This window comes from Ambystoma mexicanum, chromosome 9, assembly GCF_040938575.1.
Source record: "Ambystoma mexicanum isolate Mex_15411 chromosome 9, UKY_AmexF1_1, whole genome shotgun sequence".
NCBI lineage: Eukaryota > Metazoa > Chordata > Amphibia > Caudata > Ambystomatidae > Ambystoma > Ambystoma mexicanum.
In genome coordinates, this window is record NC_090931.1 from 917,224,367 (window position 1) to 917,247,607 (window position 23,241).

The 23,241-nt window shown below is 45.0% G+C and overlaps 1 protein-coding gene across 2 annotated transcripts in view; it reads left to right on the plus strand.

Annotated features, from left to right (window-relative positions):
* The window catches only part of CWC22 (CWC22 spliceosome associated protein homolog), a 743,793-nt gene that overhangs the window by 507,238 nt on the left and 213,314 nt on the right, over nt 1-23,241 (plus strand). For both annotated transcript variants that reach the window (XM_069616085.1, XM_069616086.1), the window contains one exon: nt 15,782-15,880. In XM_069616085.1, coding sequence (XP_069472186.1) covers nt 15,782-15,880 — 99 coding nt within the window. The remainder of the gene's footprint in view (nt 1-15,781; nt 15,881-23,241) is intronic.

Genomic DNA, 23,241 nt, shown 5'->3' on the forward strand with positions numbered 1-23,241 from the left:
TCACGTTAATCTACCTGCGTGCTGCGAGCAGTGAACAGCCGAACAGCCACTTGAGAAGCCACTTGCGCGCGCGGCCAGGAGCACACGCTCTACCCCTTATGAGATTTCTGGGATAACAGGGGGCGGAACAAAGCCTGAAAGCAATAAAATAGGTATTAGACTCAGTATTTTTACAGTCCAATAACACCACTCTATATTAGCAGAGGCTCACAGCCTAACAATTCCACCAAAGTCCAAACGGTGTACCAATTAGTATCTTTTACAAAACGATCCAATATGTTCTGAGTAGTCCACAAAAATCAGGAGAGCGTTTCCAGCCGAACAGCCACTTGAGGAGCTACTTGCTCAGAGTGCGCGTGCCACCCCTTATGAGGATTCTGGGATAACAGGGTGGCGGAGCAAAGCCTGAGCACGTTTCAATAAACACCCTTGAACTGTGATCACTTGTCTCGGTCTTACTTTGATACCATGCCTTCCTTACAGGTACCACAAAGAATCTTACGGGTGAAAGAAGGCTAAATAAGGGAGATGGGTCCCACACTCAGGCTGATCCCTCGTTGACTGTTTCATTGATGTCTCCATCTACGCCTGCGGTCACCATGTGACCGCTTTGGCACCGAGAACGCCTTCATCGACAACTTTGTTGTCGAAGCACTAAATGCGGCGCTCGTCCAGCATTGACCTAAATCCTCATTGACGACGACCATCAGCCTGTTGACTCCATCAACCACCTTGTCAATGACTAAAATAATCACTGACGATGAAAACTGCTAGCTCCGACCCGTCGACCACTTCATCGATGAGCATGCTTTCTAAAATAACGTATTCATTACCATCTACACCAACGCCGTAGCCAACCATGTCTGCATCGTTGATGGCTCTTGTTCAAAGACCATTGGTCTCCATGTTCTGTGAGATAGGCATGGTATCGAGAGACAGTCAAAAGGGTTTGTATGAAAACCTTTATTCACTTAGGTTCCTGGGTTGGTGTAATGCCTAACTGGCCCTAACTCTAAAGGGGTAATTCCCTGAACTGATGTTTCTAATGGTCGTTGTTGTCTAAATGTCCAAAATAAGTCTGTATGTGTCTTAACCTGTGGTTTCCCTCACTGTGTACAAAAATGTGATGGGAAGTCTTTTAAAAAATAGGAAAAATAGTGCTTTAGCAAAAATGGAAGCCAGGGTTAGTTTCCGGTGGTTTTCTTACCAGTTGCTGCTTGGTCAATGTCACACACATAAGTTCAGTCCACATGGCTATTCGGAAAACCTTCTTCACAGGTCCCTTGTAGTTATCCCAACTACCTTCAGTGTCTCCTTGTGGTTCCCTTCCCAAAGCTTTAGCTTAATCAATTTTTAAAAGCACCATGGAAAATTGTAACACAGTTCCTTTTGTAAGCTTCTCGGGGTTCCCTTCCTCACGCTTCAATCCTTTCAACAGTCCACAAAACTAACAAATCTCTAACTTGGCTAGGCCTCTTATGGTTCCCTTTCCCAAGCTGAGGCCCCTTTCAACATTTAAACACAAAGTTATTGTTAGCAGAATGCTTTGCTTGATGGGCTTCTCAGGGTTCCTTTATCCCAAGCTTTAGGCGTCTTCCAGCTTTCAAACACAAAACATAACTTAACACATTTCCTTCTTGAGTTCACAGGGTGCCTTCTCCAAGTTTAGGACCCTTCCTTCAATTTACAACACAAGTTCCATTGGTTACGATGTACCTTTTCTGCTTAACAATCATTTCCACATACCATCCTTTCATGGGGTAGAATTAGAGCCTTTTGAAAACGACATGCTCTTTTCTTTTCCTAGGAGCAACCACTCTGACCCTTTCCTCTCTTGGTTTTGTTGCTCACTTTTCCTGCTTCCTTTTGTTTTCCTTCAGATGCTTCCTGCACGCCTTTTTATTCTGCTTTCCTTTCCCTGCACACTTGCACCCTCTTTAACGTGCCCCTGGCACCTTTCTTTGCCTTTTCCCATGCCCTTCTCTTGTCACAGGCTCACTCGCTGCTTCTTTCCACTTTGAGTCGCTTTCTGCTCTTGATCAGTCTTTTACTCGTTTCCGCTCCGATCTGCTTTTCTTAATTTCTACTTGCAGGGCTTTCAGCCTTTCTGCTTTGCTCTGGCTCTGCACTTTCAGCCTTTTTTCTGCTTCGCTCTTATTTTACTTTTATACTTTCCTTTCTTTCATATTCTTTGCCGCTTTTTCTGTCCATGCCTTTCTTCTGCTTCGCTCTCATCAAAAGGAACGCTCCTGTGTATCTCACATTCTTCCTGAAACTCGCCGGGATCCGTTGTGTTGAGAGGCAGGTCCTTCAGGCAATGCAGTGTTGAAGTCGGGGTCTCACATTCTGCCCTTCGAGCACCCTTGGGGTTGGCACTGGCCCCAAGGGAATACGCTTCTCTGGCTCCCTGGAGGTACATCTCCCTCACCACGCTGCAGCTCCCTTTCCACACCGGGCCATCGTCTCTGCACGCCATCTTCCTCCTGCATGCAGCTCCTTCTCTCTGCTCCTGGGCCCCACCGGTCCGGACTGCTTCCCCAGCTCGCTCGCATATGAGTGAATGACAACACCTTTTATAGTGAACCAATCTGTCCAGTTGAGTCATGTGTGAATAGTTACCATTTAGTGCCTGACCTTATTAGTGGGACAACCAGAGTTATTTCTAGGGTAGATTTCCCTTACTGTCCCTATGTTATTTCTATGGGTAATCTTTACTGATCTTAGTGGCCTCCTCCTCGTCTCTGTGTTATGTGAAAATGGGGAGGAGGAGCTGGAAGGGGTGTTGAGATGCCCCATAAAGACTGAGGGACATGGACTTGTGGTGTGATTATAAATGTTTTTTTTTAACACGATTAATACCGAAGAGGTTTCCAAGCGTGGACCCAGGATTCGAAACCTGTCTTGCTCTGCATCGTCTTGCTTCCAAGACGAGCGCATTGCCACTGAGCTATACTACCCATGTTGTGTGTGATGAGAAAGGGGGGAGTTACAAGGTGGTTGTCAGTTGTATGGGTTTTCTGAGATTTTATCAGGGAATCGACATGGGAGAAAGGTGGGTCTTCTAGCCTTGTTTTTATAGAATGGCATGGCTATTTCCTATCCCTGCTGTTCTGTTGAAGTGTGGGTCCTGATGATATTCCCTGTATTATGGATGGGTAGGAGATGGATGGATATTAATATCAACAGCCTGTTTCTGTCCTGTTTGAGCTTTCTTCCGATTGGGAGTACTGGGGTAATGATAATGAATGGGTGTTTGTTGCTGTTTCCCTAGTCCTAGAGTCTTATTAGAGGAAGGTAGCCGGGAAGGAGGAAGTTGGGTCACAAAATATCCTCTATGGTTTGAAGAAAGAGCGGAAAGGTTAACGTCCTGGTTTGGGAAAATGTTTAGTTTACCTTTAGATCACGGTTTCTTTCTCTTCCTTCCTATTGAGGGAAGGTCATGGGGTAAGACGGGAGTCTGGATGACAATATGAAATTATCCAGGACTTTTTTCCTCTTTCTCTACTGCCCGTCCGAATACCACATCTCGCCTAGGGTATTGCTCTGAGAACAACCCCGGACTCTCCTAGCCAGGTGATCCTCCCTCGTTCGTCCGCCCCCAGGGTTGGGATCCAAGAGCGATGGCCTTTGCCTGGCCACCTGAATAGAGGACTCTGGGCTTAAATGGGAGAATACCCCTAGGTTCCTCACAGTTCCCAAGGGGAGTTGCTGTGGACAGGGATGCCCCATTTGCATTGTCTTATCTTCCAAGGCCGACTCGTGCCCACCCACAGTTTTATTTGGCTCCTTAAGCACCGCCGACAGTCCCATGACGGTCCATGGCCCCGTCTGAGAAAATTCTGCAACATGGTGTGTCCTCCAAAGCAGAAGAGGAAGTGCACAAGGTGACTTCTGTTGCTAGCATGCTTCCCCCAGCTCCAATAAAGCACAGCCTTCCTCCTCCACAGGGACCTGCTCATCATTCTCCAGTGACACCTACCCCAATAGAACATTGTGAGTTCCCTGTAAGGGAATACCTGGATCCTTTTCCACCTTCTAGGCCTCTTCCCCACTTTTACCACCAGTCACCCTTGCAGATAAGGACACATACGCTGAGGACTGTCCTACAGATGGTTCTCCAGGCACACATTGTACAGATGAGTTTGAAGATCAGGTAATGGTAAGCCAGCAGACCTACCACCAAGAGTCTCGCCTCCGGCCGAGATTGGCTCTTTCGTTGCCCTTATGTCCCGAACGGTAAAGCTTTTTGATCTTCTACCAGAAGAACAGAAAAGGGAAGTATTCCTTTACCAATGGCAGGAAATATGGTGGACATTCCAGTACTAGTGGATATTTGGGAGGACATCCTCCTAGTGATGAGGAGCCCATTTTCAGTGCACGCCCCAAAAACAATCGCTTTGAGAACAAATATAATGTCCCTGAGTCTGCTCTCAAGTGTCTCCGCACGGGAAACCTGCCCAGATGCTGTTGTTTCTGCAGCTTCCCATAAGCGTTATGACAATCTTTCCACTCCCTGTATGGTGCCTCCTGACAGAGGGCAAACATCAAGACGCTTTTGGCAAGAGAATCATTACAACAGCTGCAGCGACCATCAAGGCGGCTAACTCGATTGCAATTCTCTCCTGCTATGACCATGAACTCTTATTCAAACTTGTACCAATACTAGATTTTCTCCCTGATGACGAGCAGGATGAAGTGCTTATATTGCTACAAGAGGGGGAAGCGGCGTCGGATAGCGCCATCTCAGTTGCCGGCGACATGGCAGATACAGGATTCTGCCAGATGGGCAATGAGGTAGTGTTACATCGCCAAGGGTGGTTGAAAGCCACACATTTTCAGTTGAATCAAAGATGGTTGATCTACCTTTTGACGGTATTGACCTCTTCAGAAAGAAGGTCGCTGAGACCCTAAAAGCCATCAAAGCTGATAATGAAACAGCCTGTTCACTTGGCACTCTACAACAACGCTGCTAGTACTTTCACTGTGGTAAAGCAAGGTTTTCAAGGGCTTTGAGAGGCTACAGGTCCTCCTACCGTCAACAAACATCCTGAACCAGCACCACACAAGAGGGTTATAAGGAACGGTCTCAACAGACGACGCAGAGCATCTGCCAGAAGTCAAGTCTTGAAACAAGCCTGACCAGGCCACCACCCCCGCCTCCTACTTCAACACCCGAGTAGGGGGGTGGCTTGACAACTTTGTTCCACAGTGGAAGAACATCACCACTGACAAATGGGTTTTCTTCATCATTCAACAGGGACATACCGTAGAGTTCATGGGAAAATATCCATCCATTTCCCGATCCCAAAGGCGGAAAAAACACCAATCCTTGCACCTCCAATAAAATACGGTACCTCCTACAGAAAGGGGTGATTGAAGTCTTATTAGTGTGCCATCGGGTCTCCACAGTGTACTACAGATACTTCCTGGTAAGGTAAAAAATCTGGAGGATGGAGAACTATTCTAGACCTCAGGAAGTTACACAAATTCCTCAAGTCTCAAAGGTTGTGCATGGTAACGCTGCAACACATCCTTGATCAGCTGAAAGAAGGGGATTTCCTCACCTCTCTAGACCTGGAGGTGGCCTACATTCACATCCCCATTCATCGGTGGCACAGGCGTTTCTTCCACCCTCAGGCTCAGGGCAGGCACTTCCCATTAAAAACACTGCCCTTAGGGTTGATGTTAGCCACAAAGTGTATTCACGAAGTGTCTGGTGCCAGTGGCATCCAAGTTTACCCGTACCTAGACTACTGGTTGGGGCGTGCTCCATCTCTAGCGATGCAACATACTGACAATACCATACGGTGGGCCTTATTACGAGTTGGGCGGTATTCCAGCGGTAAATCTGCAACAATACTGCCCAACAGAATTATTGTAACCGCCACTTAGTCTGAATTACAAGTGGTGGTGGTGGTGGTGGCGGTGTTGGTCCCCATTAATTTGGAGTCCATAGGACTGGGGATTTTGGCGGTGGAAAGTGGGAGGATTTACCCCCAGTGGTGATAATTCCGTTACCGCCACTTTTTTCCCACACTGCCATATTCTGAATGAGGCCCTGTGTCTGACATCTCTGGGGCTCTTAGTGAACTTTGCAAAGTCATCCTTACATCCTGCTCAGAACTCACTATTCTTGGGCTCACATCTCAACACTCTTGACTGTGTCACTATGACTGGGAGGAAAGACTGATGACGATATTCAACAAGGTCCAACAGCTATCATGTCTGCCGATCACATCAGTCCCCTCCAAGTCCCTCATGGGAATTATGTCCTCATGCATCCCTTTGATCCCTCACTGCAGGGCCCAAATGAGACCACTTCGAGTTCCTAGACGCCTGTTGGGGACCCGTAACCGGGTCCTGGGAAGACTGGTGTCGCCTCACGCCATCCTTCCGCCAAGCTCTCCAATGGTGGAGTCGTCTCAACCTCCCTCAAGGAGCCTCCTATCGTCTTCCAGTGCATCAAGTCACAGTGACCACGGATATCTCCCTGGAGGAGTGGGGAGCCCACATGGGAGAATTACACGCCAGAGGGCTGTGGTTGCCTCAAGAAAAAGCTGTGCACATAATGTCCTGGCGTTGATGGCAGTGTTCTGGGCCCTTAAATCTTTCAAACCGCAGCTGCAGAACAAGGTGGTTAGTATCTTCACTGACAACACCACCACCATTTTCTATATCCACAAGCAAGGTAGGCCCGCTCTTCATTTCTGCCTGCAGAGACGCAGGCACTGTGGAAATAGGTGATCACGCGCAAAATATTTCCGTTTCCCTTTCATCTGCCACAGATCCACAATACGATTTGTAAAGCATGGAACTCGGGTCATACCACCAATGGGAACTTCACCAGAGTCAGATTCTTTCTCTTCTCCAAGTGGGGACATCCGGAGATTGACCTGTTCGTTACAGCTACCAACAGGAATTGCAGCAAGTTTGTGAGTCAGTTTCACCAAGACTGGACCCTAGGGGATGCATTCTAATTCCAATGGGAGGAATTTTGTCTGTACGCTTTCATCCGATCCCTCTGCTACCTCGAGGTCTCAGTACACTCGGAGCCTCTGCACTGTGATCCTAATTTCCCCAGCCTGGCTACGGCAAATTTGGCACTTAGACCTGCTCCACCTATCGGTGGCTCCATTCACCAGATTACCACTCCTTTTCACAGCCTACTCTTCAGAGACAGCGCATCATTGCTACACCAGGACCCAGCATCCCTCAAATTGACAGCTTGGCTCCTACAGCCCTAGAATTTGGGAACATCCTGCTACCTCCAAAATGCAAACGAATTTGGGTCAGGGCAAGAGTAACATCTACACTGTCCTGCTACAGAAGCAAGTGGAAACGCTTTACTATGTCGTATGCAACTCAACACCTGGATCCATTGCATGTTCAAGCTGCAAAATTCCTGGCATATGTCTTGTCATTAGTAGAAGCTGGTTTGCCACACTTGGCTTTCAACGTGCATTTAGCAGCCATTTCATGCTACATGCGTACCTCAGGTCGACCGTCCCTTTGGTTGCATAGGTTGGTGAAGGGGCGTTTTGGGTGTTTTCCCCCTGTTTGAACTCCTGCTCCAGCTTGGGAATTCAATGTGGTCCAGCCTCTAAACAGAGCCTCCTTGAAGTTTCTCACCTGGAAGACACCTTTACTTCAGCCAGACTGGTCAACTACAAGCCCTCTCTTGCAAACCTCCCTACTTAGTTTTCACCAATCTAAGGAGGTTCTGCATACAAACCCTTCCTTATTGCTGAAGGGTCCATCTGCATTCCATCTTTATGAACCATTGATTTTGCCGGTGTTCAGCGGATCGATCCTTACACACTCTAGATGTCGCCCAATCCCTGTAGTACTATGTGGCTCCCACTAAGGAGTTCCGAAAGTCATCATAACTGTGTTACCTTCAGGCCTGTTGGCAAGGACAACATCCTTTCCAAGTCTTCCATTGCGAGCTGGCTGTCAATGTATGGGCATTTCCCACTTCATCGTCTGGCCAACAGGCCCATTCCAGGAAGGCCAAGAGAATACTAGATGAGTCATGGCTTCTACTACAGCATTCCCCTCTGGGTCCCCCAGCTCGACATCTGCAGGGCAGCCAGCTAGAGGTCTGTCCATACCTTCACACGGTTCTACTGCATCAATAGGAATTCCAGGGAGTAGTCCTGAGTCGGCCAGACAGTGCTTCACAACCTATTTGCATGAGGTGAGTTATCCAGAGGTGAGTTGGCTACTTCTGTTGAGCTCTGCCTCTGCCAGTTTGGTTGTGCATATTGTGGTGTGGTGGAATAAGGAGTCTGACAAAGGGGTTGCATGTTTCATCAAAGTTTTATTTAAGAAATAAAGAAAGGAATACCTCTTCCAATCCCTAAGGGGTTAGCTCTATCTAAACAAATATCAACTCGGCAGCTCGTCGTCGGGATGTTTGTCCAAATAAAAAGTGCCCATCCTAAAACCTACTCTAAACCCTACCACTAATCTTCAAAAGGGTTCATTATCGCAATTAAAATAGAATGACTCCCTTCTCTTTGTGAACTGCTCAGTCTTTATCTCTTTTCCAACAATAATTTCTACTAATGTTTGATTGAACAAAGAGAATGTGGTCAGGAGAATGATTCCCTTCTCTTGACTCAACTTGCACAGCCTTGAGAGCTGTCTTGGGATAGTCTTTTGCAACAGTCCTCAAAAGTCTCTTCACTTCTTTCCGAGGGCTCCTGAAAGCTTGCTTTATAGTTCCATCAATTGTTCCTTGTCTTATGATATTATGAAGATTGCTTCCACACAGCTCTTGTTGTCTAGTATCCACTCTACTCTTACTTGGATTACCACTGTGATGAGGGAGATCCCTCCCGATGCACTCTTGACTCTTAGATGTTTGCATATCACTACTGGGAAGAGGGAGATTAATCCCAATGCTCTCTTGGTTCTCTGGGTGTCACTACTGTGATGAGGGAGATTACTCCAGAGGTTCTGTTGACTCTTGAGCTGCCCCAACACCCCCTACCAGGTCTCTTGCTCTCCTGTTAGCTGTTGTGTGTCGGGACTGCATTGCCGGTTCTTCGTGGGGTGATGGGCTGACTCGCGTTGCTTCAGCGCTTCCTGCTTCCTTCACTCCTCGCGGCTCTGCAGAGACTTGGGTCACACGGCTCGGGTGCCGTTGCATCACCACACAGTCCACCCCCAAAGGTCACGTCACCGCTGGCTTCTTGCCCACTCTTCCCCTGGTCAGGAGCTTGACTTCCAGCGCAGTGCTCCGCCGCCCGTTCTTGGATGTCCCCACCACTGGGCATCAGTGTTCTTGCAGCTTTGTGTTCCCAGGTTCAGACTTCCCGGGCTGGGCTGGCTTCACGCTCACTCCTCTATTTCCCAGTCCTTTCTCGCTCTTTATTTTCTGTCTGGATCCAAGTCCATCCTTACTGTTTTTGAGATAGTCTTTATGCCTCCTATGGTACAGACATTACCATAACGGACAGTATTATTATCAGGGATTACTGACAGGTCTTTGGTCCCAAGGGAAAAGGCATTAGGGAGTTCTTTCGTGGAACAGGAGTCCTTAACACCATGAGGGGTCTCTCTCCCTGTGAGGTCCTGCTTTCCATCACCCCTAGGGGCACTATTGGGTAACGGCGTGAAATTAAGTACAGGATTCCAGGTGAGTAGTTCTTTTGTGCTTTTTTTTAGCAAGATAACGCGTTGCAACCCCCAGCTCCCTGCTCCCTCAACTCCATCAGTAGAAAGTAGACTGCTTAATTTGAACACCATGAAAGCTTATCATTCCAGTCAGTGCTTTCTATGATGCACTCCACATTTCCATGAGCAACATCACCAACACATCTCCTCTCCTCAAACATCCAACACACCTTTTTATTTTCAATGAACATTCCTTGCTCTCTCCCACGTTCTTCTCTTCTCCAAAGGCACCCTGCCAAGGTGCCATACTTGGCCACCATTCACCCTCACTGCACCCTTCAAAACCTCACCCATTCGCACAGGTGGTTCAGAATACAGTAGATCCCCCTTTTTTCTCACTACACCCTTCTTTATGCAAATCCAGTCACCCTTACTCATCACCACCCTCTTTTCACTCTTCTAATTTTCCTTCCTCACCCACTCACTTTTCTTCTCATCAGGAGTCCTTTTTAACTCTTCATCAACACAATCCGATTCCCTTGCCCTGCCCACCCAATGAGGAGATACTTTGGAACTTCCGTTCCTTCCGATCATCAACTCAAACAGACTCATCTCTGTGGCAGCATGGGGTGCCATGCGAAGAGAATAGAACCTCATCCTCACAGCAACCTTTTTAGCATAACACACACCTGCCATCCTTATTACTTCCATTATACATCTGTTCATCCTTTCTACAGCATCATTGACTTCTGTAAGATAAACCACAGTCCTCTTGTGCTTTATACCACATTGCATCAGATATGCCTCAAAACGCCCATCTACAGATTGTCTACCATTCTCCGTCAAAATGGAACTTGGCAGCCCTTCTCTCTCAAACACACCTTGAAGAAACTCCATGACCACCTCTCCCACAGTTTCCCCACACTATTTTGAATTCTGTCCACTAAAAGAGCAACTCTATCAAGACCAAAATGTTTTCCTCTACCCCTTCTAAGCTCGACTGGTCTGACAACATAAATGGCCAAGTCACACCACACACCCTTGGGACGTTGACTTTTGCAATGGGCTGGAAATACACAAAGACACCCTTCCCTGACTTTTCAGATTTGATAGTCCCCTAGACATCCCTCTATCTCTCGGTCAATGCCAGTCCTCCAGTACTCTTCTAAACACTGACTTAGTCTTTGTGATCCCTACATGCCCTTCATGGGCAATCTCTACCAATTTCTCCCGCAGTGTCTGGGTCACAACCGCACAGTCCCACCGATACTGGAAACCCCCACTCTCATTCAGTTCCAAACGTACCTCCCAATATGCCTTTTCTTCTTCACTCAACAACCTTTTCTCCGGCCAACCGTGCCTCACAAAACTCACAACTCTACTCAATGCTTCCTCTCCTCTCAAAGCTTTGATCCATCCCCCTTTAGACACAACACCATCATGGGTAAGAAACACTGTGTTCGTCACCTCTGACCATCACTCTCTTAAATTTGCCCCAGTCTCGAGAGGTGATCCACTAAAACAGTCTCTCGACCTGGTATAACCTCCATCAGAAATGTATGGCCTTGCATCCGAGCCACCCATCCTGTGACTCTCCTGGAAACTTTATTCAACCCCTTTCCTTCGAATATATCCTTTAAAAGCTTATGGTCTGTCTTTATGACAAATTCAGCACTCCAGACAAGGTTTTAAAATTTCTCAACGGCCCAATAACTCACCAAGGACTCCTTTTCTAAAACTGTTTCTCTCAGCACCTCACAACACCCAAGACTTCTGAGTTATGACCTCCTCTATACCTTTACTACTCTCCTGAGACAGTACAGCTCTCACACTGGTGTCACTTGCATCAACTGTGATAACCCATCTCATACTTGTGTCTAACTACCCCAAAGGGTTTGCCATATCAATCTTACTCTTTATTTCCACAAATTCCATCTCACAATCAGCACTCAGCCTAAATCAACTCCCTTTTTTAACAATTGCCTCATCTTTTCAACGCCAACAGCAAAATTTGGGATGATTATTTGGTAGCATTCAATCATCCCAAGAAAATACCGAAGTTCTCCTTTATCCTTTGGCGATGGAACCTTTTTTTATAGAACCTATCATGCTGGTCTTGGGCCTTTGCCCTGCTGTGGATATTTAATGGCCTAGGTACTAAACATTACACTTCCTAAAGGTACATTTCTCTTCCTTCAATGTTATGCCCCTCTGCTCAAGAATTTTTAGCACCCTCATTAGCGTTTCCTCATGCTGTTCGAAGGTCTCTCCACACACCAGCACATGATCTTGATAACACGGCACTCTGACCATCCCTTTGAACAACACTATTTCCATCATCTTTTGGAATACTGACTGGGCTGACACTAGGCCAAAAGGCATTCTATGGAATTGGAAAATCCACTCATGCGTGATAAACGCAGTTAACTTCCATGACTCCTCTTCCACTTCAATCTGATGATATGTGGATGCCATGTCTAACTTTAAAATAGCGTTGCCTTGCCAACTAACACCAACAACTCAGACCTATGTGTAAGAGGATCCCTCTCCACATCAAAACACTTGTTTAGTTTGTGTAAATCTATGCATAATCTCAATTCACTTAAAAAAAAATATATGTTTTATACAACCAAAGTAGAAACCCATTGCACATTCCCTGTCCGCTCAATCACTCCTGACTCACCTAGTTTCTCAAGTTCTCTTTTTACACCATCTCTTAGGTCCAAAGGAACGGCTCGTGGTTTAGCTGCAGTTTAGCCGCCACAGGAACACTAGCCTCTTTAAGAACTATTTTGTGCCTCATTCCCTTCACACGCCCAATATTATTAGAAACCAACATTTTTGAATTTCTCTATCAATGACACTTCAGTATTTACTTGCAACACAAGCTCCTCCGTATTGGGATCCAATCTAATTCCCAATTTATTTTTCTCCCCACTCCTCACAGTAACGTTTCCCCTTTTTTTGTGACATATATTTTAGTGCACGCATTCCTTTGAAATCCAACCTTGCACCACCATTTCCCAGCAATTATGTCACGAGGTGACAATTCCTTTACATCCCCCCCAGCATCATGCTCAAATACATATTGTGACATCAAAGAAATCTTTGCATCTGAGTCAGTCATCATCCTTGCATCTCTTCCATTCACACACACCTTTGCGAAGGGGCTCTCACATTCTTCATCGCCCACACACTGTACCATATTCGCTGTTATCAGATCTGACTGATCATCATCTTCATCACTCCTCAGTAACATAAAATATGTTCTTGCCTCTCACCACAACGTTTTTACAACATTGCACATGGTGACAACATTTTACACTTGGAGCAGGTCACCTTCCTCCCTGGACATAGAGGCGAAAAGGCAAAAGGGGTTACACTTGTAGATCGGTAACAAGTGTTGCTCATATTTTTGCCTTTAACGCTCTTTTGACTTTTGATTTGAGCTCCTATCATATTAGAGACGCCTCTGGAACGTTTCATTCCACCCCTTTGTCTCCTTTTCCCTTTCTATTCTAGACCCACTTTATTATTTCTGCACTGCCTTCTTGGGTCTCACTTTTTGTCAATTTTGCTACGCAGGCCATGGAGTGTTCCACTCTTTTTGGGTTCATCCTTTAGCCATGGTACTTCTTTAATCTTATTACTGCTGCAGTGTATCATAAACTGATCTCTTACATGATCATCTAACTTGCCACCAAATGTGCATGTTAAAGCCTATAGCGCAAAGTTATACCTTTCCACGTTTGTACTAGTCTTGGGGTTAAAATGGGCATCCAATTTGCATAAAGCCGCCTCCAAATTGTTGGAGCTAGAGCCATCAGAAGACTCCTCTAGATCTGGTAAGGTTTCATAGATGTGTTGGTCCTCATAGCCCAAGAAATGCATCAGCAGGGACACCTTGCGATCCATCGAGATTGTGTTACCACAAGCAGCACGTACATAATGCAGAAACCCCTTCTTCCATTGATTCCATATTACCTTAACAGGACATGGTTATGCCCTGAAGGTGGGAGGACCAGGTACTTGTGGCATGGCCATGTTCAGAAATAATCGAAGATTCAATCCAACGTGACCAACTTTGTCAAATTTAGACAAGCTTTTCTTGCCTGTGCACCTTCACCTTTTGTTTCTCCTTAGCCGATGGAGTATGTGCCGGGGCGTGATGGCGTGGACCCCATTGCTGCTCCACCGACGCAGCCAACCGAGGGGCGATAGCAGGGAACCAGGCGTGGACTGTCTCCAGGCAGTCCTAAGGGGCAGTCCCAAGGGACAGCTGACAGCAGACACAGGTGGAGTCGAGGCACCAGGGACACCAGTTAAGTAGTTCTCTTTTGCTTTCTTTAGCCAAGTAAATCGTAGCAGCCCCCTGATCCCTCAACTCCATCAGCAGAAAGTCAAGTGCTTCATTGGAACATTTTCAAAGCTAAACATTCCAGTCCTAGTACGTTGCATGATGCACTCCTCATATCCATGGAGCAACATCCCAACACTCTCTTGCCTCCTTAGCCTCACAGAGAAGGGCTCTCCTCTGGCGAGAAGTGACAAGAGCCTGTGAATCGTCACAATGTGTACTGCTGTGTCATCTTATTCAGCATCATGTGATTCCATGAAAGATCCAGTGTTGGTGAAGGAACAAGTTACTTACCTGTAACTCCTTTTCTGCAGCATTGTTATCTTGTATGGATTCACATGTGTCCCTCCCTCCTACCTGGTAAGATAGCTCAGCGGGTTGAACGCTCGCTGCTGCGATCAGAGTGTGATCTACAGGTCGCAGGTTCGAATCCCGGCAGGGCCAACTCAGCCTTTCATCCTTCCGAGGTCGATTAAATGAGTACCAATTTCGGTTGGGTGCTTTGGCTTAAGGCGCTGTATAAATAACACATAATTAACATTACCCCTCTCTGGCTCTTGGCTCATTCTGTCACATTGTGTACTGCCAAATCTGAAGATGGCCACCAGGGGTGGACCTAAGGGGTCCTGTCTAATTGGTTGTGGGCAGTATGACCCAAAATGACTCTAATATTAGAGCACTAAAATAACCAGCAGTTTAAAAATGTAAAGGTAAACATGTGAATCCATGAAAGATCAGATCCTGAAGAACAGGAGTTACAGGTAAGTAACTTGTTCCTTAACATACTGGGCTATCTGTGGAACCATTCTGGCACTAACTTATCAATATGAATTTCAAATTTGGTTTTTGCATGTAATCAATCCCTAGAAAAAGGTGGAAAAGCTACACGTGCTGTGCTATAGTGAAAACACAACCTGTATGTGGTACAGTGAATACAGAACACAATATAGGATTAATTTATCAGACAAACTTATTTTTAAAAAAGAGCCTTGTGGCAAAGCCTGAGCAGCACAGTAGAAAATATTATGACGTGTGCTATATGGGGATCCTTCCCAACGGTGGTCTCTTGGGTCATGTGCCCCCCTTTGCCTTCCCATAGAGATGTCTCTAAACACAAAGTGAGTTTTCATTTACTTGAGTAGCACATTCGGGTTGAGTGATAGAATATTAAAGGTTTTTAGAAAGCATATTAATCTTTGCAATTCAGTGTTTAATTTAAGAAAAAATAATCTTGCTACAAATAGAAACCACATACTTATGTTGCTAGTTTGGTACTAACTATTAGAACATGATCGCCATGAAGGCAAATCCCTAACCAGTGTTACAAACACAATATTATTATTATTGGTGATTTACATAGCTCTTCATTCCAGACTCACTCAGCTTGTAAGCACTTGACTGGGAATCAAACCCATGTTTCCGGTATCATCTTGTTCCCAAGGCGAGCGTGTTGCTATGGAGCCATCCTCTTGGCTATACTCCAGTCATGTGTCATGAACAACATTTTTGTTCATTATTTACATTATTGTAGGTCAACTTTGGCAATTAAAATGTAATCCTACCATGCAACGCTGTATGAATCATAATTTCCTTGTATTTTCAAATCTGTAATTATCACTCTTTTTTTTGTTAGCTTGTCAAGCGTTAACAGCAGAAAATGTGTATGAATCTTTAGTTGGGCTGATGACATTTTGTTATTTTTGCCGTTCTATCCACACTCTGTTCTCTTCATAAGCAGCAGGCAATTAGAACTTCAGCATTGTTTTAGTTACTGCATTCTTTAACGTGTCCTTTTTTTAATAGAAATTCTTGATGAAGGAGACAGCAACTCTGATGGTGATGATGAGGCTGGAAGCAGTGATGAGGATAGCAATGAAGAGGAAACTGAAGAAAATGAGCAAGGTAATGATTTTAAACACATTTGTGTTCCTCTCTGGCAATTTCACTGCTAAAGTGAAATTGTATTCTTATGTATAGTTATATATATATATATATATATATATATATAGATGCTACCCTACAATTCCAGCAGTTCCAGAGGACAGTCCATGAATCAAACTCACATCTTTTATATTAGGCATTCACTTTATTTAGCTTTATAAGGTGGTTGTCTATACGTGTGCACTGTGAGCTACTGTTTTGCTTATTTCTGTGCGGCAAAGTAACATGCTACAAATAGCTGTTATTAATGGTTTATTGTAGAGGTCATGACCTGGATGGCAAAGCCGGAGACTGAGACAGGAGCTGTTTGAAATGTTCAACCTTCTGGACCAATGGGCTGGTCAATCCCCTGGTGACTGCCAGGATGGGACTATTTCTGAATTCAGGAGAAAAAGCAACAAAGACACAGGGGATGTTAAATGCCAGGTGTTTAGTGCAACTGGCATCCACCGCTGAGGGGGGGCTTTGTGGCAGGTCTGAAGCCATAGAGCAGAATGGCGCATGCACCATCCCACCGAGAGCTATGATGTGCTGTTGGCCGATTCAGTCCGGTTTACACTGTTCGCTGAGCGTCGGTGCGACTTTCAGTCGGTAGTTGTCATGTGCTGTTGTGCAAGGCTATGTGTGGTTTGTTTAGTTGTTGCAGTATAGTAAAGTGTGTGCGGTTTGTTGTGCTGTAAAGGTATGGTTGTGTTTTGTTTAGAGGTTGAGAGGTGTAAGCAGAGGGATTCGTTTTTAGTGGGTTGGTTAGTGGTGGTGCTCCATCGTATCCGCTTTGGCCACCTGTGGCATGTTTCACTGCCAGTGCGTGCATAGTGGTGTGCTAAGGGGGGGATCGCCCTCCTATATTCTGTGCAGAGTTGTGGATTGTCAACAGGGCAAAAGCAGGAGGTGATTTTCTTTTGTAAGAATTCTGCTCCTTGGCCAGGGATTGCTCTGTGTGATATGCACATTGTTTTGAATGCGATTCATTTTTTGACTGGCAGCCAATGTAGCATCTTTAGCGCTGGAGTGATGTGTGGTCACTTCATGAGCGTTTGAGGAGAAGTCTGGCCGCTGCATTCTGTATACATTTCAGTTTCTTAGTAGATAATTCAGCATTCCGAGGTATAGGTGGCTGTTGTAGTCTATCCTGGACATGAGGGAGATGATGGCCAGTGTTTCGTGCATGAAGGAAAGGAATGGTAGAATATTTTTGATTGTGTGCAGGTGGAAGAAGCATTTCTTGATTATTGTGTTTACTTGTGGTTCAAGGGTAAGCTCGTTGTCCATTAGGATTCCAAGGTTTTTGACTATTTTGGATTGCGTGGGCACTGTTCCTAGTTCTGTGGGCCATGGGATGTATTGTTGCTTCCCTGGGTTTTGGATATAATCGTGATTTCCGTCTTGCCTGGGTTGTTTTTGAGGCGGTTTGTGTTCATCCATTTGTGGAGTTCTTTGCAACAGTCTACTAGCTTGATGTTTTCCTCTCGACATTTCCCATTTTGTAGATGATTTGGGTGTCCTCTGCATAGTTGTAGCAGGTGAGGCACTGCCTTTTGATGAGGTTGATTAGTGGAGTCATGTAGATGTTGAAGAGTGGGGATAGGGAGGATCCTTGTACTTCACAGGTGGTGTCTCGCGGCAAGGATTTGAATGGTTTTATCCATATTGTTTCTGTTTTTGCAGATAGGAAAGATTTAATCCAGAGCAGTGAGGTGTCGGTGATCCCAATTTATTCCAGTCGCTTGATGAGGATGTTGTGGTTGACTGTGTCGAATGCTGTGGAGAGGTCTAGTAGTATCTGTGCTGAATTTGTGTTGGAATGTGCCTTAGTGTTTAGGTCATCCCGGATGGAGAGAAGTGCCGTCTCTGTTCCCTCTCATGGGTCTGAAGCCGACTTGTGCCTGGTCCAATAGTTGGTTTTCTACGTGTTCCAGTGTTTGTTCGTAGACATAGGTCTCTAGCAGTTTTGCCGGAAAGGACTTGTTAGATATCGGTCTGTAGTTGGAGAGGTCTTCCACATCACCCATAGTATCCTTCAGTGGTTTGATGTACGCAGATTTGAAAGCCTGTGGTACTCTCCCCATTGAGAGCGTTTGGTTGAAGAGGTTTCTGTGGCATTCCAATGGCGTGCCCTGTGTAAGGATCGATTTGGAGATGTCTGGGTTCAGGGGTCCATTGGGGAGCCTGCTTTGTTGCATTGTTTCACCAGCTTGACAAAGCTCTCTCCTGATATTTGGGTGAAGCTTTGCAACTTGATCTGTGATTCCAGGGTAGATGGGGCATGGGGCACAGCCTGTTTGATTGGTCTGCTTTGTATGATCCGATATAATCCAGGTGGGTGTCTCATCTCATTTACGTTGTTGAATAGTTATTTCTGGGTGTTGGTGGCTTTGGTAATTCGGTTGTCGTAGTATTTCTTTGTGGCTTTGAGAATTTCCTTTTTGTATGCTCGGATTTGCTTTTGATAGTTTATTCTTTTTTGTGTGGTCGTAGTTTTTTGTCTGGTCGTAGTTTTTCCTCCATTCTAGTTCAAGTTTCTGGTTTGTTTTTTTCATTATATTGAGGTGGGGTGTAAACCATCTTGCCACTGCTTTCTTTTGTGATAGGATGAAAGGGGTTTTCCAGGGAGATGCTGTCCGGTTCGGTGATCCATTTCTGGATTAGGCCTGCTTTTCCGTCTAGGTCGGTACCGTCCAGGTTTGCAGTTGGTGGTTTCGAGGATTCCAGTTGTTTTTTTAAGTTATTATTTTTGATGGCATTCCAGTTTCTTTTCCAGATCGCGGGGAGCTTTTGGGGCTGTTTAAGTGCTTTGGTTGGTAGTTGAATCACGAATGGTATGATTAGGTGGTCGCGCAATAGTATTTTTTTTATTTATTGTTTATTTACTTGTGTGTAGACATGTATAGACTTTTACAAGCAACGTCGTCAAAATGTCGAGATGAAGTATAGTCGAGTGAGTCATTGTTTACATCTTCGTTGTTAGGCTTGTAGTAGTTCCAGTTTCTCAAGTGCTAAGTTCAAAATCTTTGCTGTTGCAATTGTCCATCTGGTGTTTTCTCCGCTTATAAGGAGTGCCCACCAGGCTTCTTCTTCACGTAAATCTCGGTCTGAAAATAAAGAAATAAGAAACCAGTGTCTTACCTCGCTCATTGCTCGATATGACAATAATAAGTGTCGAATCATTTCCAGATGATTTTCTCCAGGACATAGTCGGCATTAAGTCGAATTTGACATAGATCTTATTTTCAATATTTCACACGTTGGAAGGGGGTTTAGTCTAGCTCTCATGAATGTTTCTCTTAGTTTTTTGTCTGAGAACTTTGCGATGTATCCCATGGTGTCTTTGGCTTTTCTTGTTGACATTGGCAAGTGGCGCAACAGTTTATTCCTTGCTGTCAATTCTTGCGTAGTGATGCAATCCTGATCTTCCATTTTTTGTTCAACTCTTTAAGGGTTAAAAATTAAATCGTCTTCTGTGCATTCCACAAGTTCAAGTTGATGTCTTTTTGAGTCCGCCCAAGAAGTTAATATGGTGAAGCTTCCATTTTTGATTTCTTCGTATATCAGTTTGTATATTGCAAGGGTCTCCGGCATTCGGATCTTTTGTTAATTGCATGCTGTTATGGACCATTGCTTCTAAAGAAAGCAGGCCAAGCTCCCGTCGTATATACGGGATAGATGTACATTTGGGGATGTTGAGTACGGATCTCCACAAAAAAACCTCCAGCTTCGGCCAAATTGTCGGGATGGCCGGACAAGCATCCATTCCATAGACGATAGCTGGGACCACTTTTGTTTTGTAATATTGAATGGCTGGCAGCATCGAGAACCGTCCAAATTTCTTGTGGATTGCTTTCGTGTGGGCTGCTAAGTTGTGCATTTTGGTCCAAAGTGCTTGTTGCATTTGCATATCTTCTTTTGAGCAGTCAAGAGTCACCCCCAAGTACTTAAAGTGAGTAACCACCTCGATCTTTGCTCCGCTCAAGAAGCAACTTGGCTTTTCCTGTTTTTTTTTTGTATGTTTCTCCAATATCAAAATTTTAGTTTGGGGCTTGTTGATCTCTAAATTGTTTTGTTCAATATAGGTCGTCAAGTTGTTTAACTGCCTCTGCAGGCCAATAGGGGTTTGATCTAACGAGATCAAGCCATCCGCGTAGAGAAGCCTCGGGATACTAGAATTTCCTATTTTAGGCGGAAACGATCTGACGTTGATTATCGAATTTTTGTAATCCCAGAGGAATGCGATAAACAGGGCTGGTGCCATGGGACAGCCCTGCTTCACTCTCCTTTTTGAGGGGATTTCCGCCGACAACAGACCTTGTTTGCTGAGTCTTACTCGCATACTAGCGTTAGTGGGGTGAGCTATTACAGGACCCAGAAGTGCAGTTGGACGATTCCAAGCCACTAGTTTTTGCCAGAGTTTTGCACGGTCGACTCTGTCGAAAGCCTGTGTTAGGTCGATGAAGGCTAGGTAGACTCTTTGGGCTCCTGCTCTGGTTTTGCTTTTAATGATGTTTAGCATCATGATGTTGACTGATGTGCTTGCATTCTTCAAAAACCCTGTTTGAAACGGGTCGGCACATTGAGACAGTGTAGCCCAGAGTTGGAATTTTTCAAGGAGAAGAGATGCGAAAATCTTGCCGATGTCTAATATGGCAATCGGCCTATAATTGCCTGGGGTGTCTCTGTTGCCTTTTTTAAATATAGGAGCCACCACCGCTGTGGTACATGACGTCGGGATGGATTTAGCATTTTAACATTGGCTAAAGATCTGACTGATTAGAATGGATCATTCGTCCGGATGGCTTTTTAGATCTATATTTGTTAGGCCGTCCGGCCCGGTTCTAGACGATTTCAATTTCTCAATGGTTCTTTTGATATCGTCTTTGTCTGACACGTCTTCCCATGAAAACGTGGGCGGCTGTCTCATGGTCTGGTTAGTGCCAGTAGGCGAGTCGAAGAGTGTTGTAAAGTGTTCCATCCATCTTTCTTCACTGACCGTATTTGCGAGGATCTCGTCGACTTGGGGTTCCGTGCTTCTTATTAGGGACCAAAATTCTTTTGTCTTCTTAGCACTCACTATCTTTAACATTTGTTCAGAATCTTGTTGGTACATCTTTACCCAATGCTTTTTGAGCCATGATTTATATTTCAGTGTTTCTACTGGTGTAATTTGTCTTGAAGGAGGCGTCTGTTTTGAATCCTGCCTTTTGAGTTTTTGATGGTCCCTCCTTCTTATTACCAACGCTTTGTTGTAATCATGATTTCTCGAAGGTCTCATCTGCGCTTGCGTAGTTTGGGTCATTCTATAAGTCAGTAGCAGAGGATGGTAATTCAGTACCTCTTCTTTTGCTCTGTCGAAGTAACCTATTGCTTGCATTTTATATTTTTCTGTTAGCTTGGCGATATTTGTAGCAGATAATTGCAGCCGTGTTTGGTGCCGGTTTGTTTCGATGATGTGATTATAGGTTCGTTTATCCGTACTTCTTATGTTCCACTCCATGATCATCATATCATGGTCACTTTCCGCTGTTTTGATCACCTCAAAGGTGCGTATTGTGGGTAGCAAAGAGCGAGAAATTAAGATGTAGTCCAAGGTTGCTGAGGAAGTTGATCTTTTCCACGTTGCCATCTGTGGTCCTGAGTCTTCAATTCCAGGTACGTTGTGGAAGTTTCGGGAATTCATGAGGTACATCCATGCTGCCCCTCTTTCATCTGTGGAAGATCTAGTAGATTCCGTCTTGGTCAATGCTCCATTTAATTGGCATTTTGAGTTTAAATCGCCACAAATGATATCTGCTACCAGGTGGTCTGTACGCAGCTTGTCAATTGTTTCTGCCACCAATAGTATTTGGTGGCACAGTTGAGTTTAGCTTTTTGTTGGCAAAGATTATGTCGAGAGTGTCCTGCTCTGTGTGTGTGTGTGTGTGTCGCACCTTTAACCATCTTGCGTAGTTTCATTGATTTGAGCAGCTTAGTCAGTGATTTTTGTGAGTTTGCGTTCTCTTCTTCAAACCATATGTTGAAGTCCCCAAGGGTCATCGGGTGATCGTGTTTGATGACCAGGTTTGTGATGGCTTCTTTGAAGGTGTCTACGAAGGTTGTGTCGTAGTTTGGTGGTCAATAGATGGCTATGAATGCAAAGTTGGTTTTTGAGTCCGTCAGGTGAAAGATAAGGGATTTGTAGTTTCTGATGTTCAGCGGTTCATCTATTTTTATTTTCAGGTGTTCTTTGTGGCCTTTGCAAGCCCTTGTCCTCTTTTTCCTTTTGTGTTTACCTATGTACATTTGAAGTTGTTGGGTAGACAGCTGTGTAGTGTGACTTTGTAGTTGTCATCTAATCAGGTTTCCATCGTAGAGTATATTGTAGATCTCTGTAGCATGTTTGGACATTGATCTTGCGTTGATTAGATTGCAGTGTATTTTTTTTAACAGTACTTTGTTTTGTTATTGGTTTCGTCTTATGGTGGTCATTGTTTTGTTATTGGTTTTGTTTTATGGTGGTCATTGCTGTTGGTGGCCTAGAGCTTGGGTGATATAAGGAGTGAGGGCATTGTTTTCCCTCTTGTTCCTTCCGGATGTTTCTGGTCTTTTCCTGTGCAGTACTGGTATCTTGCTGGAGCGTCTAGCTTCGTTGGTGGTTGTGAATTGTTCTGGTGGGGAGGTCTGTCGCGAGGTATGGTGTTAGGTTTAAAGGTATTCCCTTCTTTTGGAGTTTGTTCTATTTTCTGTCATGCTTATTGGGGTGTGTTCCGTTTTCATGTCTGTTGGCGTGGTGCCATGGTGTGGTTACATTTGATTTATTCTTACACCTAGTTTTCTCATGCATCATCCCATTTTGTGTCATGGCATTCTGTGGTTCTTTGCGGTCTGCTATGTTAATGAATTTGCCTTATTATATTTCGGTCGCAGGGGCCCTTGCTTGTGGTTGTGGACGAAGGGGCTCGCTTGAGGCGGGGGTTTTGGTTTTACAGTCTGATAGGTAGCAAATTGGGTTCCTTTTATGTGCGCCTAAAGACGAGCTGGTGGCAGCAATTAGATTTTTACAATGTTTCTGTTATTTCTAGTGTGCATATTTGCGTTTACTGCGTATGGCTACTAAAAGTCACTAGTGCCCTAAAATGGTCATGCCATGAGATTTTCACTTTTACTTTGACGATATTGTTTGCCCTTTTACCTGCCTTGCCAGGTCAGGAAATCCCATATAAGGTAATGCACTGGCCTGAAAAGCTGCTGCTTTCATGGTCTAGTTATGGCTTTGTGTGTGTGTGACTCGGGAAGGGAGTGGGACTGTCTGGTCCCCTTCCACATTTCTGGATCCAGAGAGTCTAGGTGTG